The 17,303-nt window shown below is 31.2% G+C and overlaps 2 protein-coding genes across 2 annotated transcripts; one reads left to right on the top strand and one right to left on the bottom strand.

The window, feature by feature from the left end:
* Positions 1-746: 746 nt before the first annotated feature.
* HELRODRAFT_160566 (hypothetical protein) lies at positions 747-6,110 on the bottom strand (the record flags this gene model as incomplete). Its single annotated transcript, XM_009017516.1, has 8 exons — positions 747-1,662; positions 1,726-1,777; positions 1,958-2,135; positions 3,347-3,550; positions 3,635-3,747; positions 4,122-4,307; positions 4,935-5,085; positions 6,090-6,110. The coding sequence occupies 8 exons, from the start codon at positions 6,108-6,110 to the stop codon at positions 747-749; spliced, it is 1,821 nt and encodes a 606-aa protein (XP_009015764.1).
* A 2,722-nt stretch (positions 6,111-8,832) lies between these two features.
* Positions 8,833-16,774, top strand: HELRODRAFT_160565 (hypothetical protein; the record flags this gene model as incomplete). The annotated part of the gene is made up of 20 exons (XM_009017515.1): positions 8,833-8,952; positions 9,182-9,247; positions 9,312-9,392; positions 9,555-9,761; positions 9,956-10,039; positions 10,379-10,470; positions 10,571-10,724; positions 11,075-11,194; positions 11,538-11,741; positions 11,940-12,063; positions 12,156-12,458; positions 12,543-12,678; positions 12,905-13,223; positions 13,344-13,543; positions 14,106-14,250; positions 14,515-14,748; positions 15,185-15,350; positions 15,489-15,906; positions 16,063-16,225; positions 16,343-16,774. 20 exons carry the CDS (start codon positions 8,833-8,835, stop codon positions 16,772-16,774), a joined length of 3,768 nt encoding a protein of 1,255 aa, XP_009015763.1.
* Between the last annotated feature and the right edge of the window lie 529 nt (positions 16,775-17,303).

Below are 17,303 nucleotides of genomic sequence, written 5' to 3'. Positions count from 1 at the left end.
ATATACTGGTATATAATATGTATACATTACACTGCAAAAAATACAAAAATCTGGTGAATACTGTGTATGCATTTGATGTTACCAGTTTGTCATAGACTACTTTAAATGTTAGCAAACGTTGTAAATGCAAGCAAATACAAACATCGTTAAACGTCAATAATAAAAACAAAAAAACAATGATGTATCAAGAAACAATACGAATCGATCACAAATTTAATACAAATTGCAAAAATTGATGAAAATTTTTTAACATGATTCAATTTTCTTAAAAAAAATCGTTTAATCATGCAAAAGTCTCACTGACCATCAAATTTACGCTTAAAAATCAGGCCTCTTCATTTGTTACAGATTGAGCAGATGACAAATGATAACTAGAATAGTCTTCCTAACTTGTGGTCTTTGCATGAATTAATAATAAACAATATTGCAAAATGTAAGCCACAATAAAATAAACGGCAAAATAAATCATCTGAAAATAATAAATTCTGAGCAGTGGATTTTGAAGGCACGCAAACTGGATGTAATTTCTAAAACTATACAATATTATAAAATAAAATATAAACAAATTTGTAAAATATTATTGCATTTGATGTTACCATTTCATTTTGATTTCACTAATATATTTTTAACACGGAATACAAACGATGAAGGCGATATAATGTAGACATTGTTTATAAGGATTGAAGTAACATAACATTACATAATGTAAACATTGTTTATAAAGATTTAAATAACATAACATACCGTCAATTTCCTTTACAAAAGACTACTGTGTTATCATTAAGACTGAACCCCTTCAGAAGTTTTCCTCCAGCAAACAAGCCTTCAAAGTTTTTGCTAACATCACTGCAGTTACCATTTTCACTGTCGACTTTAACGTTCACAGCTTCATTACAACATTCTTTGTTAAGGTTTTCAGCCAATGGTTCCATTTTATTGACCTCTTCGTGCGTTAAATAGGATGGGTCTCCAACTGATATCAAGGTATCCAGTTGGAGTTCTTCATGAGAAAGTTTATTATCGTTATCATCGCCATCATCGTCATAAATATCAGATGTTGTGGAGTTGTTTTTTCTAAGTTTATTTACGAACTTTTTTGATGTTGATATCTTTGAGCTATATTTACCCGTATTATTTTTTTTCTTTGAGTTGATTGGACTCAAATACGCTCCCGGCATATACTTCTCGTACACAATTTCACATTTATCAGTTAGGAATGGTTGAGGTTTTGTATAAATGGAACTGGATGAAGAGTTTTCTTCAGTTTCACTCCTTACATTTTTTGAAGATGATTGTTTAGTGTTGCAACTGTTGGATGCTTTCATGTATATGTATCGTCTTCCAGCATCGTTTTCATCAACTGTTAATTTATCCTCCTTTTCATCTTCTTCAAGTACATCTTCATGTATATCATAGGAGTTTGACAAAGGATAGTGTTCAATGTTCTTGTAGACTAGATTATTTTTTTTACATGACGTCGTGTCCTCATTATCAGAGTTGATGAAGACGCTATCTTTCAACAACTCTCTGCCAATGCCACTATCAGCACTGCAACCAATGAAGCCCTCTGCATCAGAAAGTTTGAATGATGAAGACGGTTGAAATCTAAGAGAACTTTCAGTAAAATTTTTATGTGGTGATGGAATTTCTGCATTTGGAAGCCTTTAAAATAAATTATTTAATTATTAATCAACTGAAATGGAAAGAGAGAAAATCTTATAATACCTGATTGAACTGTTCATCACACTTGCAGATTCTGACAGAGCCAATACACTCTCTAATATCATTGTAAAATTTATCTATTATTAATATCAATAATAATGATATTATTGTTGTTGTTTTCACAAAGGTTCATATATTTGTAGAAATAAAATCAATTAGCACTTTAAAAATATTTACATATAACAGGAGAAAGATTAATAAAAATATAAACAAAACGTTATGCCAAAGAGCTAACCTCCAAGATGTTCACTCATGTAGTCACAAAGATCCTTGGCCAGTTTTTTATGGTACTGATCAAATGAACAATCAATATGCAGCTCTGTAAGACCACCCAATCCAAATAAATCATTCATTATTGGAGGACTTCTTAAAGAGATTGTGGACTGGTTGAACATTTCAGACATTGGATTGTACTGAAGAAAATTTTTTTAAATAAACAATAAATTGTAGTATTTTTGTAAAATAAAATATTTGTAATGAAGATTCATAAGCAATTAAATTTGACATCACATCCGAAAGTTGATTTGATTGCTTTTCATACCATTGCAGTTCATAAGCATAAGCAGGCCTCACGTTAGACACGATGCTGTCCTTCTCACAACACCGTAAAGAAACAGCATCCAAGGCCTCAATAAGGAATAATATTTTAAAGGCACCAAGTGGTACAACCCATGGCCAGGACAAGGAAACTCTTTTACAGACCTACAAAACCATCGGTCGTTCAACAATCGAGTATGCCTGTCCTGCCTGGGCATCATTGACATCAGACTCAAGCTTCTCACGTCTTCAACGCTCCCAGAATGCCGCCCTGCATCTGATTACAGGTTGCCATGTGATCGCTTCAGAACGGCACCTTCTTTCAGAATGTCAGATGTTAACGGTAAGGCAGCATTCGGAGCTAATAGCATCACAATTCCTACTCCTATGCCATAACCCTAGCCACCCGTGCCATCATATCATCAAGCAACAACACCCGCACCGCAACATAAAGACCACCCTCCTCTCCAAATGGGCTTCAACAACCCATGCGGTTCTACCAACAACCATAAATAGCGATTCTCTGAAGTCCGCTCTAAAAACACTTCACAATAACACTATCAAAGCCTTATCAGTCGCCGTTGCTGTTGCTTGACGGATGGCCTCCACCTACACCAAAAAAACCAAGAATCATTTCCCAGGGCAATCAGACGGACCCTAGACCAACTCCGTTCTGGCCATAGTATTCTTCTAAACAGCTACAAAAACAGAATCGACAGTGGGCACCTCAACATCTGTCCTTTCTGCAACAATCATACAGATGATGTACCGCATCTGTTTAGCTGTCCACAAAACACCACAAAACTACAAACAATAGACCTCTGGAGAAACCCAATTGCAGTGGCGGTTTGGCTCCGGCCTCAATTGGAACCCTAGGGGTCCCCCAGAATGGGGCAACAACAACATAATCAGTAAAGGAATTCAAAAGCATGCTGCATTTAGAGCTCAAAATGCATGCATTTATAAGATGCTGTTTTTCATGCATGCACAGTTATTCATTTGAAGATTATGATCATTCATCAAGCCCATCAAAATAGCTGTAACAAATTATAAAAACATATAAACGTTATAAGCAGTAGATACAAACACTATCAATTCTTGCTAATTCGTCAATCAATGTGTCAAGGGTCTCGTAGATAATGGCATCCTGCTTGATGCGTGTTCTGAATGTAAACCTTCCAGCTCCCGTAGAAGACAGATGACCAACAGTGATGACCAGTCTACCTTGTCCTGTACATTCAAATGACTTTATGCACCTCACTGGCCACTGAGCTATTATACTTTTTGATACCTGCAGTTCATACCAAAGAAGTTGTTTTCAACTATAACCTGAAAATAACATTAGAAGTGTTAAAGAAATTAACACAAAACGAACCTGCAAAGCAAGAGTGATGCCCCAATTAGACAAATGAAGTAGACAAACTGAACTTTGGCAGCCCAGACGCTGGAGGTCACGTGATTTATCCAGTCTCACGACAAAATGTTGCACTAAATATTTTTTGTATGAATATGAAACATTTTATAAAAACGATAATAAAAATTTTAAATTAGATTAACTATAAAGAAATAGTCAAATGATTGATAAATTGTATAAAAAATGTCACTAATTGTACAATTATTTACAACCAAATACACTTATCCAAAAAACTTATGTCATGATTGTTTATGCAATTAACAATATTAGTTAATAGCTAACTATCATTACCATCATCATTCAACAAACAACTAGCAATTATTTTATCTGATAAAACACAATTGGCTCACATGATTCTCTTGAGAAAATAAGTCTGACTTGGGCAGTTCAAACGAAGATACAAACAAAGTTATTTGAAAGTAAATGCCATGAAAATCATAAGAACTACCTTCATGTTCAGGTTTTATTTTCATCAAGGTGTGCACCAGGAATATCATTATATCTGTCAGCTTTGTTTCTTTTGGCACCAAATAAAGGTCACAGGAATCAAAAGCTAACAAGCAAATATTACATTTGCCCTTGTAATATGCTTTTCTTGAAACATAAAAAATATTTTGACTGAGGTCTATAACATCTGAAAATACAAATTAAAGAAAATAAATTTTGCCTATCAAACAATATGAAAGTCAAATGGAATAATTTCTAAAAATCACAAATCAAAATAAGTTAACTATGAAAATTACAAACTGATATACTAACATAACCAACATGAAATAAGATATTTAAGAGCCAGTAACTAAAAAATGCATGAAAAGGATTGAGGATTAATAAAGATATAAAGAAAAACAAAGAACCATTTGCCTCTGTTTTTGATATTAAGAATATATAAATTGATGTTGTGATGAATATTAACAGAAGTAAACTTAAGACGTTATATCTTTACATTGGATAAATAAAACATTACGCTTGTTTCAAATTTGGTACAGCTAATGATGGAATATAGAAAATTATATCAGAATTAAATTACTCAGCGTCAAATATTATAATAATTAACTTTTTTTTAAGGCAATAACAATTGATTGTAACAAAACTTTTCAGTGTAATAACAGTACTATCACCTCCTCTATGACTACTAATACCACTAAGTCAAAAAGTATTTCTACCTAAAAAAATTATCCAAAAAAGTGCTATAAGCTTTAACTAAAAAGAATTAAGATAAGTAAAAATATGAAATAAGTTTGAAATAAAATCATATGGATACTTGTAGCTTGTTCAACAAAATCTTTTGGTTTCTTGTTGTAGAACAACATCTTAGGCACATTAGAGATTCTCATCAAAACAAAATATTGTTTCTTCCATGAGTTAAACAATTTCTTTTTTGATAAAAAATTCTTCAACACATACACCCATCCCTGGAATAATTGAAAAACAAAATAATTAAAGATGACCTATTAAATATTTTCATTATATCTGTACATGCACAATAATATTGGAGTAAAGATACATGATACTTATGGACCTACCCACAAAAATAATTTTTTCATATTTAACAAAAATTTAAATTAATAACATAATTATAAATAAAAGTGGTGTGTAAAAAACATGGTGAAATGGAAAAAGTTTGACATATGTAAAGGTTAAGAGATCATTTTGGAATGCAAATACAAATAATGAAGTAAAACAAAAAAGTGACAATAAAAGAATAGTCAACATAAATTTTAATTTAGCTTAACTTCTAAAAAAATTGCTAAAAGTTAAAACTGCTAAAGTTTTTAATAGAATAGAAAGAAATGTAGATATGGATGGAACACATAAAAATAAAAGAAATAAAATTGATCATGTTATATGCCACATCTAAATATTATTTATTAAACAAAACAATACACCTAAATAACATTTTCCTGTCACTAATCAAACATTAATAGTGAAAAATAAAAATGCTATCAGTTCTTTCATGTTGTTATTTATTTCTTCTTATTATTTACATCATGTTGTAATTTGTTATGAGACCTAATTAATCTGGACCACTAGTATCGTAATAATTAGTTAAAAATAAAAAATGTGATGAGGTTTTATAATATAATGACAAAATTGACTCATTTCATTAATTAATCAAAGATGCTGTTAGTAAAAAATTATGGCTATTATATTAAATTAAAAGTTATCAAGTATTAATAAAACAATTAAATAACTGATATTATTTACATTTTATTATTTATATAATAAATTATATATATAATAATTAATAAATAAAGATATTATTAAATTTTAAATCTCAATCTAATCTAATGATTAAATTTTAGCATTAAACTAGTATTAGATTAGTATTATATTAGTAGTAGAGTCCACAAATTGTTTTAAAATTGAAATTAAAAACTTGAAAAATTAAAAAAAGGACATTATTTTATTAGATAACCTCGAATATGACAGAAGACATTTTTGTGGTTTTAACCACAATACTTCGGAAACCAAATCATAAACAAATTAAACAACCGAAACAGAAAATTTCGGAAACTTGCTCGTTTCGTTCTACAGAGTTCGGAAATTGAAAAGCGAACCGTAAATAAACTAAAAAACACGTCTTTTAAGCTAGCTGCAAACTTTAAGATGTCAAGGCAACCAAAACTTTGTATTGTATAAGGTATAATTATATGGTATAAACTGCATTGTAAATAAATAAATGATAAACCAATTGACAATATATATAAAGAAGATGCTTTATTATTGTTATATATTGTTAAAATACACAATGATATCCTTCTCTCTAGTGACAATAGTAATCTTACTCTTCTTGCTCTTGACTTTTCCTCAGCTTTTGATACTGTTGACCATACTATTCTCTTGAGACTGCTGCATCTTTCTTTTAATATTACTGATTCTTGTCTATCTTGGTTTTCTTCTTATCTCTATAATCGTTTTTCTTCTGTTGTTCTCAATAATTCTACTTCTAACTCCTCTACTCTTACTTTCGGGGTACCTCAGGGTTCTATCCTTGGCCCTCTTCTATTTATACTCTATACTTCTGAACTACCTCGTATTATTAATAACTTTTCTTTCTCTAGTCAACTATATGTTGATGATTCTTACATTTATACTTTTTTTCCTCCATCTAATCTCAATAGTGTTCTTCATAATTTATCTCTATGTCTTTCTTCAATTATCGCTTGGTCTGACTCTATGTGTCTTAAACTTAATCCTTTTAAGTTTGAATTAATTTGTTTTAATAAATTTAAACACTCTATTACTATTCCTCCTATTATCTTACCTGATTCTAAAACTCTTGATGTCTCTCATAAGTTTCGTAGTCTAGGTTTTATCTTTGATTCTACTATGTCTCTCTCTTCTCAGATTAATAGTGTTGCTAGAAGCTCTTACTTTCATCTACGTAGAATAAAAAAAACTTTTGCCTTTTCTTGATGATGCTACTCTTCTCCTTCTTGTTATCTAGGATTGATTATTGTAACTCGCTCTACTATGGTCTTCCTGACTCTATACTCTATCCTTTAAGTAAAGCTTTTAACTTTGCTGCTCGTCTAGTTGCTCGTGCCCCTTTCTTTTCTCATATATCTCCATATCTTGTTTTCTTGCACTGGCTACCTATAAAATATAGAATAATTTTTAAAATTTGCACGTTCATGTATAAGTCTCAATCTAAATTATTTCCTAAGTATTTATCAGATATATTAATTGAACCTAAACGCCCCGGTTTACGATCGTCTTCTTCTCGCTTTTTCTTAACTCGTGTTAAACACTCTTTTGCCAAATCTGCTTTTGCTTTTTCTGGTCTTTTTCTCTGGAACTCTCTACCTACTTCTCTGACTACTTCTCCATCACTTGCGAAGTTCAGAGCGGATCTCAAGACCCATCTGTTTTCAAAATTCATTGAGGAGCGCTGTTGAACATCGCGGAAACAGCGCTTTATAAGCTAATTGATTGATTGCTTGATTGATTGATTGATTGATTGATTGATTGATTGATTGATTGATTGATTGATTGATTGATTGATTGATTGATTGATTGATTGATTGATTGATTGATTGATTGATATGCAACTGACTAATTGAAACCATATACTTATACTTGACTAATAAAAAGATACTTATAAAAAACTCAAGTTTAACAACAATTATTATGTTAAACTTCATCATAATTAGCATTAATCTTTTTTACCTGATCATTATTAATACCACCATTGTATTGTCAGATGGACTTCAAATTAGAATAATTTTGTTACACTTTGTCATCATATTATATTGATAAACTGAGCTAAAACAGTTTCAATTAGCCAGTTGATTTATTTTTTATACAATGCAGGTTATTATAAGTATATGATAAAACCATATAATTAGAATAAAACCAAAATCAATCCTTCCAGTTACTATTCTAAGCCAAAAAGCCAATATTGACAATTAGTTTAACTTGATTAAAAACGAACTTATCGAAGTTGTGTCATTTCTTAGTCTTTCTTAGTCATTTCTGATTTGATTATTAAAGTCACTTTTTAACACTAAATTAAAATTAAAATTTGGTAATCTATTATAGTTTACAGTTTGTTTTAGTTTTGTCACAGGTTTTCAGATTTCTCAAATTTTCCAAGTTTGGCTTATTTTCACTTTAGCATTTTTATTTTTTAACACTTGAAATAGGTAAATAAAAGGCAAAGGAAATGTAAAAGTAAAAAACTGAAGGAAGGCTGGGTTTTGTTTTGCTCGGTTTTTTGATTTTCCTCAAAATCACGTATATATATAATGGGTGGTTTTTTTATGTAATGTTCTTATTAAATATATACATACATGACATGTCACATGTGCCCAGGTGTTAGCTGTCCTTGGTAATGATTTCAATTAGAATAGTAGATAGAATACATTTAAAATTTTTATGTTAATTTCTTATCTTTTATTTTAATTTTTTTTATTATTTATAATTTTTTTTATTTAAAATTACCGGTCTTTTAATTTAAAAATTATGTGTAATCTGTAATTGTACTAAGGGATAATGAAATTTTGTTTTAATTTTACATTTAAAATTTAACAGATATAATTTCTCTTGCAAATAACACTCAATTATGTTGCAGTTAGTTTTAATGTTATGTTATTATCAACAAATCAATCATCTTGAGTAGGACCTCTACCTCTAGTCTTCTACATATTTCCTACGCCATGAAAATTGATGATATTGTCACTATTTCTGATCCGGGCAAAGAAGAATTTAGTGACTTTTCAAATTTTCTAAATGGTATAACTCAAGATGGAAAAATTTGCATTATTCATCCACCAAAGGTTGGATTTTTGTATATTGATAACCAATGGCAAAACTAGAAAAATGTTTAAAACATGTCTAAACAAATAGATATAACTGTGTAATTAAGATTTTCATATGTTAAATAAAATTTAATCAGATTGATAATGTATATATTAATTTGTAATAAACTTGTAAAATTTTCATATCTGACTTGAAAATAATCTAAATATCTCATAATAATTTATAAATATTAAAATAAATTTTCAGGAATGGCGGCCGACGTTTGTTATCAATGGCTTTGAAAATTTATTCTCTAAAAATAACTTTGATAAGGTAGTTTTTAAATTTAAATTATGTTGACAACATCAAATAAATCACAATATAACAACTTTTACAGAATTGCAGAGTTTGGAACATCTATGATTATGGTATCATGGCTGATGATTTTAAAAGAGATTTCTTTGAAAAACCAGTTGATGTATGTTTTGATGACTTTTTATACTTTTATAGTTATTTTTGAGTTGTTTTCCTACTTGAAAATTCATCTCATATCATCACGATAATCTACATTGAGGTTCAAGATCTGGAAATGGTTAAAAAGATTTTAATCAATATGCTAATTTTGTATTTTTATTTCTAGAAAGTTCCCGAAGATGCCGTGGAGACTGAATTTTGGAATTTGATGCATAGAAACAGAAGACTGATGTGCAGTGATCATACTGGAAATTCGATGATTTCAAACCAAGCTGGTGCCCACAAAAAGAAATCCAAAATAACAACCATCAACATGGTTGGACTGAGTGGATTCCCTACTGATTCATGCAAAGATTTGTATGAACAAGACAAAGTAACTGTAAACCTTTATTTCAATTTCATTTGATGGTTTTATTTCATTAACTTTTTAATAGTTCTATCTTCCTGTCTCAATCTAGTTTGATATATTATGACATCTTAAAATAACCTGTGCTATGCATGCAATTATCACATTTGTACATTTGCCAATGTTTGAAATGTTTAATATTCATTCTGATACTATTTAAGATGTATTTGAATAGCCCATGGAATCTTAGTAACACAAAAGATCATTGCCTCTTGAAATACATATCATCAAGTAGTTTCTCAAAAGTTTGTATCTAACCACTATTTTTAATTATTATCATTATATGAATTTTTCATCTTTCAGTGTTTTCTTCTATTGTAACACAATTGATAAACTTTAAAAGCAAAATGGATATGTGATTTGAAACATTTTAACGTTGAAACATCTGGATAATAATTTATTAGCGAAATGTTATTCTTATAAGAATGACAATTAATTTTACTACTGCCTTGTTCCATTTTTTATTTAATAGTTTTGAGAATTTTTTTAAAATATTTTTTTTATTTCTCATTTCTAAATTTTGTTTCTGTATTTTTACATTGTAATATCTCTGTTTTGAGATACCTTCTACATTATCATGCAAGGGCCTTATTGAAAGCAGTCTGCAGATGTGCTTCTCTCACAGACCATGGACCAGAAATGAAATAAATGCTTGGACCCTACATTATCTACATTGGTTTCTTACTTTTTACTTGCTATGTGTTTTTCACTGCTCGACTGAATAGTAAGTAAGCTGATAATATTTAATCATTTTTTCAAACTGAAAATTGTTGAAGGGGTGATAGCAGGACTTGGTATTGTGCCATATTTGATGAAGCAGCTGATTCTGATCAAGGTCGTGGTGGTGAGAAGATGAAAGACTTGATTGGTGTAGCAGGTGGTTGCACTTGTCCTCTTATCGATGACATCACTGCACTGCAAAATGTCAAGGTTGGCTTTCTTCTGTTGCTGCTTTCGTGCTTTTATTAGTTCGTTCATTTTATTTGACATAGTAATTTTTCTTTTTCTTCGTATTTATATTTGGTTTATGCTTTGAATAGAAGAAATGTTACTTTAAGAAAGGCTGTAGTGTGGCTTGACTCATGTCCTCTATTTACATTCAAGCAAATACATTTTTGTTTTAACATTTTTAGTCAAATTATGATTTATGTTAAATCAATTATTTATGTGTGAAATTATGTTTATTTAAAAAAGCTTCAGTTAGAAATTTCTTGATGAGAGCAGCTTGGAGATGTGTTTTTTTTTCAGATGCTTATACATTTTTTTTTAAATGTTTTTAGACGGTCAAATTTTTCCAAAGAGCAGGAGAATATGTTTTTATCCCACCGCATGTTCACACATTCAGCATATCTCATGGCTTCAACTTTTCAGAAAGTTCTCTCTACTTGCCTGACAACTGGGTAAGCTCTCTTGCACATTGTTTCAATGATTGACTGCTATGTTCTACTAAAATGCAGTTGTTCTGTTCTCATTATGGGTGTATCGTTTATTTATTTTATGTTGCTTTATTCAACGTAACCATAAACTTTCTTCATGCTGCAAATTTGAGTCACTTTTTTGTTTTTGTTGAATGCAAACGAGCCGTACAAATTTTAGTTTAACTATCAATACTGTTCTCTTCTACAAAACTCTTAATCGTATTTTCAGTCTTTAGTTTGATAATTTGCACATCGTACATACACGTCTGCACATGCACACAGGCACACAAATTCTTCTCCCTGATTTATAAATTGTTTCACACAGATTCAGCAAACTTTCAAGTTGTATGAGGAGCAGTTGTTGGATGGTTGCACGTTTAAAGAGGCAATCCCATTTTCATTTGAGGAAATGTTGGTGAGGATGGCTAACCAGCAACAGATGTTGACGTCAACAAATGTTGAAACAGTTTACAACATTTTGTCGAGAATTATTGACAACCACTTGAAATACTGTGATGAGGCTCAAAATGTAAATATTTTAATTTCCTGTTTTTTAATTTCCATCCTGCAAATGTGCATGCATTAAGAATAACTCTCCTTATGACTATTGAATATGATTGAATCAATGCAATTATATTTTTAAAGTTTTTTCTATTTCAAAGTTTTAGTCCCTGATTACTTTTAACAAAATATTTTCATTTAGATTTGTGTTATTTTTATTTTAAAGACAGGCTTGCCAATAAAAATAGTTCATAAGAACATTGAGCTTGTTAATGAAAACGTTAGGAGGTGCTTCGTTTGTGGTTCCGTGGCATTTCTTGCTGTTGTCAAATGCAATGTATGTAAAAAAGGTGGGTTCACATCTTTGAATTCTCTAACTCTCTTACATAATTATACCTATTTGAGTTTTGATTACAATCGTCAACTACTTTAAAACTGCCAGTTACTTGCTTAAAACATTTTACAACAAAAAATGATCACGAGACATGCCAACAACAACAACGAAAGCAGAAAGAGCATCATCAACTTCAACGACATGAACAACAACAACAGTTACATGGACAGCCTCACCAACGTGATGACTTGCAAGACATACAACCCTTTATAACATCGTACCTCAAATATACACCTGTACAACTTGCCAGCATACTTAATGCATTGAAGGAGAGAGTTGAGAGCCACAAGAAATGGTTGCAAACAGCTGACCAGTTGCTTCACAGTGTTACAAATATAAAAATCTTTTCCAGTTTGTTTTTTTTGTTTTAAAAATATCATAAACTGATTTTTTTTGTAAAGTTGAATTGGTTTCTTATTTAAATTTTCACTGTAGGTTATGCTGAACTTATTGCATTTAAAAACAAGTATTACGAATTGAATATAAAGAACGATGTGTTGGTAATGGGTGTTAAAATTCTTATAAACTCGGTGAAGAAGCTGGTAAAAAATGCAAACAGTGCTCTTCTTGGGTGAGATAGTTTGTTTGGCTTGCTGTAAATTTTGTTGCATGTACATGCAAGCTTACTTCTTTTCAACATTAAGTGTAATTAGATAACAAATTTGATGAAACAATTCAAAATAAATTTTCTCTAAGTTATTTTATTTTAATATAATTTTTGTTATGCATTCACAAAAATAGTTAGGTTTTTAAAGTTAAATTAGCAATTCTTACTTATTTCAATGTTTTTATTTCAGTGGTTGTCCTAAGTTGAGTCTGGATGGTTTGAAAACGTTATACAATGATTTGATCAACAGTCCATGTCAGTTGGAAGTGACTGACAAAATCAGGAAGAACATCGAAATTGTGGAGGATTTCAATGCAGCCATGGACCAATTATTATCTTCATCTTCGTTGCCATTAACAATGTTACCAGCAAATAAAACATTCGAAACAAAATCAACACCGACGACCCTGAAGAGAAAGTTTTTATTTAACAGAAGTGATTTGAATTATTTGATGGATGTTTCAAAAAGTTTACTGGTTGAACATTCATATTCAGATATTTTGAATAAGGTTTGCCTGCTAAGAATTAAAATTTTTTAAACAAATATTAGAATACTTCTTTGGCAGCATTAAAATTTTATCCAATTAAACATAACAACTTGAGTTATTTGAAGACAAAACTCTAAACAGATGTACGAGCAGGTGCTTTGGATTGAAGGGTCTGAAAATGTTATTAAAAGTCTGTCACTTTCTGAGTCAGCATTATCATCATCATCATCATCGTCGTCGTCCTCCACACTATCAGCATTCTTATCGTTAACATCATCGAGACACTGGATCGATAATAATGATCTGAAACAAGTAAAAAGTCTCATAAGAGAAGGGTTAAGGTTTGTAAGAATTGATAGAAATTCTCCACTGAGGAAGAAAATTGAGGAGGTTATCTCGCTGTTGAGATGTGCCAACAGACAAAACGAACTGTTGAATGATATCATCTCTTCATGCATCACTAGTCAGAGGTTACTCAGTTAATTTTTTTAGTTATAATGAAAATATGATTAAAACCAGTTCATTTAGATTTAAAACTGTTTATTTTGATGCTTTCAAAGTACTTGACATTGAAAACGTTTTGATTTTTAAGAATCATTTTCAACTTGCCATTTTTTTTTCAAACTTGGTTTATTTTTTATTTTATTTGGACCTTAACTGTTTTGATGAAGAATAACTCTTTTAGAATAATATTTAATTCATCAACAAATTTTTCGAAAAATGTGTTCATTAACTTATTTGTTCACACAAAGCAACAAACAACACACGTTTAGACGACATTTTACCCGAGATCGGGGATTGCCGTTTGGCTACCTATGATGAAACCGAAATATCGACAATATAAATTAATTCTATAATAAATTCTTCAGTAATGATTTATTTCTTTCAAAATTGAAAACAAAGACCGAACTTGGGTTTGAAAGAAATGAAAGAATTATTGAAACTAGCAGAAGATCATCCATCCGAAGTGAAGTCGGACAAGTTGATAAAGTGGAAGAATAAAATTTCAATGGCTGAACAATGGGAGCAAGAATTCGAACAACTTTTGGTCTGTTTTTTTATGTTTTTTGATTTCTTGCTTTTATTTTTGTTTAACATTTTTAATGTTTTATTTATTTGTGTACCACCTTAAATAAATCATCCTATGAATCTATTTTTTTTAGTTTCCTTTTCAGGTTTATACTTTTTGTTGAGTTTTTATTGACGACTCACATTCGGGATTAGTGTCGTTTCGTGTTGTCTATGCGTTTTGTTCATCTGACTTATACGTGTGTATAAATGTGTTATTAAAATTAAAATTAATGATTTTCAGAGCAACGACAACTCACCATACCTGCATGACATGCAGCAACACCTGGAAAAGAGCGCAGAATTGCCTGTCTCCTCAGAAATCCTCACTCAATTGGAAAATGATATCTGCAAAGCTGTTGATTGGTTGAAGAAGGCGGAAGATTTGTTTGTTGTGCAGAGAGGTGATGCTGATCAAATTGCTTTTGTCGATGCTAGCTTCATCGGTGGTTGCAAAAGTGGAAGCAGTTTATTTGAGGTTGTAAAGTTTCTATGAGTTTTTATGCAAATATTATCTTAATATTAGCTGTAACAGAAATAGTATTGAAATCGATGAGTCAAGATGAATTTAGTTGTTCATTGTTTGTAAAATGTTATTTAAACTTGTTTGTCAAATGTTTTATAATGTAATTTCGTTTACTAGATCTTAATTCCAGGATCCAACATGTATGATGCAAGCTCCTTGATAGTTCCAATGAAAATGGCAAAGAGACAAGGAAGCAATCAATTTCCATACAACCTCCACCAAATGAACGATTCAAATGCGATGGCTAGTTGAAGCTTCAAGATGTTTTAACCAGTTAACATTTAATCTTTGAGTTGCCATCAAAGAGTTATATTAGCATTGATATTTATTTATTCAAAAGTATTGCAGTTTCATTTTATTTTAAACTTGACAACATTTTAACGTTCAGACAAAATGCATAAGAGAGGCAGAAAGAAAAGAGCTTGAGGACATGCTCGTTCTGAGAACAGTGAACAAACTGAAGTGGATTTCAAATGATTCATTGTACTGTTTCTGCAAACAACCATTATCCCTAGATATGATACAATGCTTTTTGTGCTGCAATTATTTTCATAGTACGTGTGTTTGTGTTCTGGTCTACGTCTTGCATATACCAAACGTAATATAAGCATACTAAAATAATATGAAATCATTAAAGGTGTATTACAATGTTGTTGAACAATATTGAATGAAGCATATGACTTTTTTAACAGTATCCTGCCAACAAAATAATCAAATTGCATCAACTATATCTTCAAATGCTGTCACAACAAATAAACGTGAAGCAGTTGAAACTTCTGCACAACCGACTTCAGTTTATTCAAGCAGTTCAACTTCTAACACGGTTTTTCAATCGAGATACTACTGCATCAACTGCTGCCATTCTAAGAGACCGGCCCTGGATGACGTGTACCAGCTATTAGTCATCCTGCTGCTTGTTCCACTTCGAATAATTGAAGGTCAGTTGTTGGAGATGTTGGTTGACCGAGTTAGCTCGTGGATGAATCGTTTGAAGGAATATTTGCAGTCAGATGAGTGCAGGCCCGCCATATCTCATCTGCTCTCTTTTGAAGAGACCATCACTCAATTGGAAAGGTGCGAGCTCTTTGTGAAAGATGCGGATATCCAGAGGTAGAATCACTGCTCGTTTAGTCATCAAATTTTCTACTTGAATTGTTTAATTACAGATTTTTTGTTTTAGAATGAGAAAATTATCAGTATTGATTACGTTCAAAATGTATTCCTACACAGCATCATGTCACAAACTGCTTGACAACCATTTTTTAGAGTGTGCCGGCTAAAGAATTTCATTGAGAGCAGCAGTCCAGCGTTTGAAAGATTGGACAAATTTGTCGTGGAGGGCGAGCTGCTGGAAGTTTCAACAGATGAACATGATTATGTCTGGAGATTCATGTCTCTCTACTACCGATCCAAAAAACTAATTGACGATGTAAGCATTCATACGTTGCAACTTTCTATTAACTGTTTATGTTAACTTTAATTGGTTCTAATTATTTTTATGATTTCTAGGTAAAATTGTTGTTATGGCTTGTTTTATTTTTTTTAGTTTGTAAAGTGCGCAGAACAAGCAAAGAGATTGAAGTCAATCGACCAGTCTGTTGAAGATGAAAATTTTGGCACAAAAATACCAACACAGACGGACGGGCTAATCATTACATCAGCTGCAAAAGCGCCAGACATCAAACCATCTGGTCAACATAAGAGAGATGCTAATATAGAAACATCTAGTAACAGCACAACTAAAAAATGTAAATTAACGTTAAAAGATTACAAAGCAAACAGTTGTAATGATGATTTAGAATTGGCTTCTAACAACGATTATGATAAAGACGATGATGAGATGGTGAAAGAGGAGGAGGAGGATGAAGAGGAAGACCAGGACATAATGTCGGAGTGTGATGAAAGTAATGATAGCAGTCATGAGGATTGTTCAGTTGGGAGCTGTTTAAGACCATTAGGTTTAATTAAAAACATTTAATTTTCAATTAATAATCGTGATACTGTACATATAACCAGTGTTGGGCGAGATTTCAATTAAAATGATTTAAATTCATGCTTTTATTCATTTGTTTATTATTTTTGGAATTCAAGTCATTATGAAGTACTTTATTTCAATTTTTATTCCGAATCAATATAAATATTGTACACCGTTCCTTACAACGGCCAGAGGTGCATTATTGTGAACGCTAACTCGTTTTTTTAGACACGTTTCGTCCAGCAGGTCAACAAATTCCCACTCCTTTATATAGACTCGTGTACTTGCGACTGCTGGTCTGTATTCACTTTTATTGGCTGAGTCTTCCATCGATCAACGTCTGTTTTTGCGAACTACTTTAAAAACGCCGCAGTTTGCATTATCATCCACTGAGATAATAATTACACTGAGTCGATGTTTTAACTCTGGCTACTGGTGGGTCTTACAAATTGACGAAACTCGTCTAGTCTAAAACGGGTTTGGTGTTCACTGCAAAGTCACTTTGGTCGAGATGAGGTACGGTGCAAAGTTA

The sequence above is a fragment of the Helobdella robusta genome, assembly GCF_000326865.2.
Source record: "Helobdella robusta unplaced genomic scaffold HELROscaffold_2, whole genome shotgun sequence".
In the NCBI taxonomy this organism is placed as follows: Eukaryota; Metazoa; Annelida; class Clitellata; order Rhynchobdellida; family Glossiphoniidae; genus Helobdella; species Helobdella robusta.
This window is presented reverse-complemented; position numbering and strand designations above follow the sequence as displayed.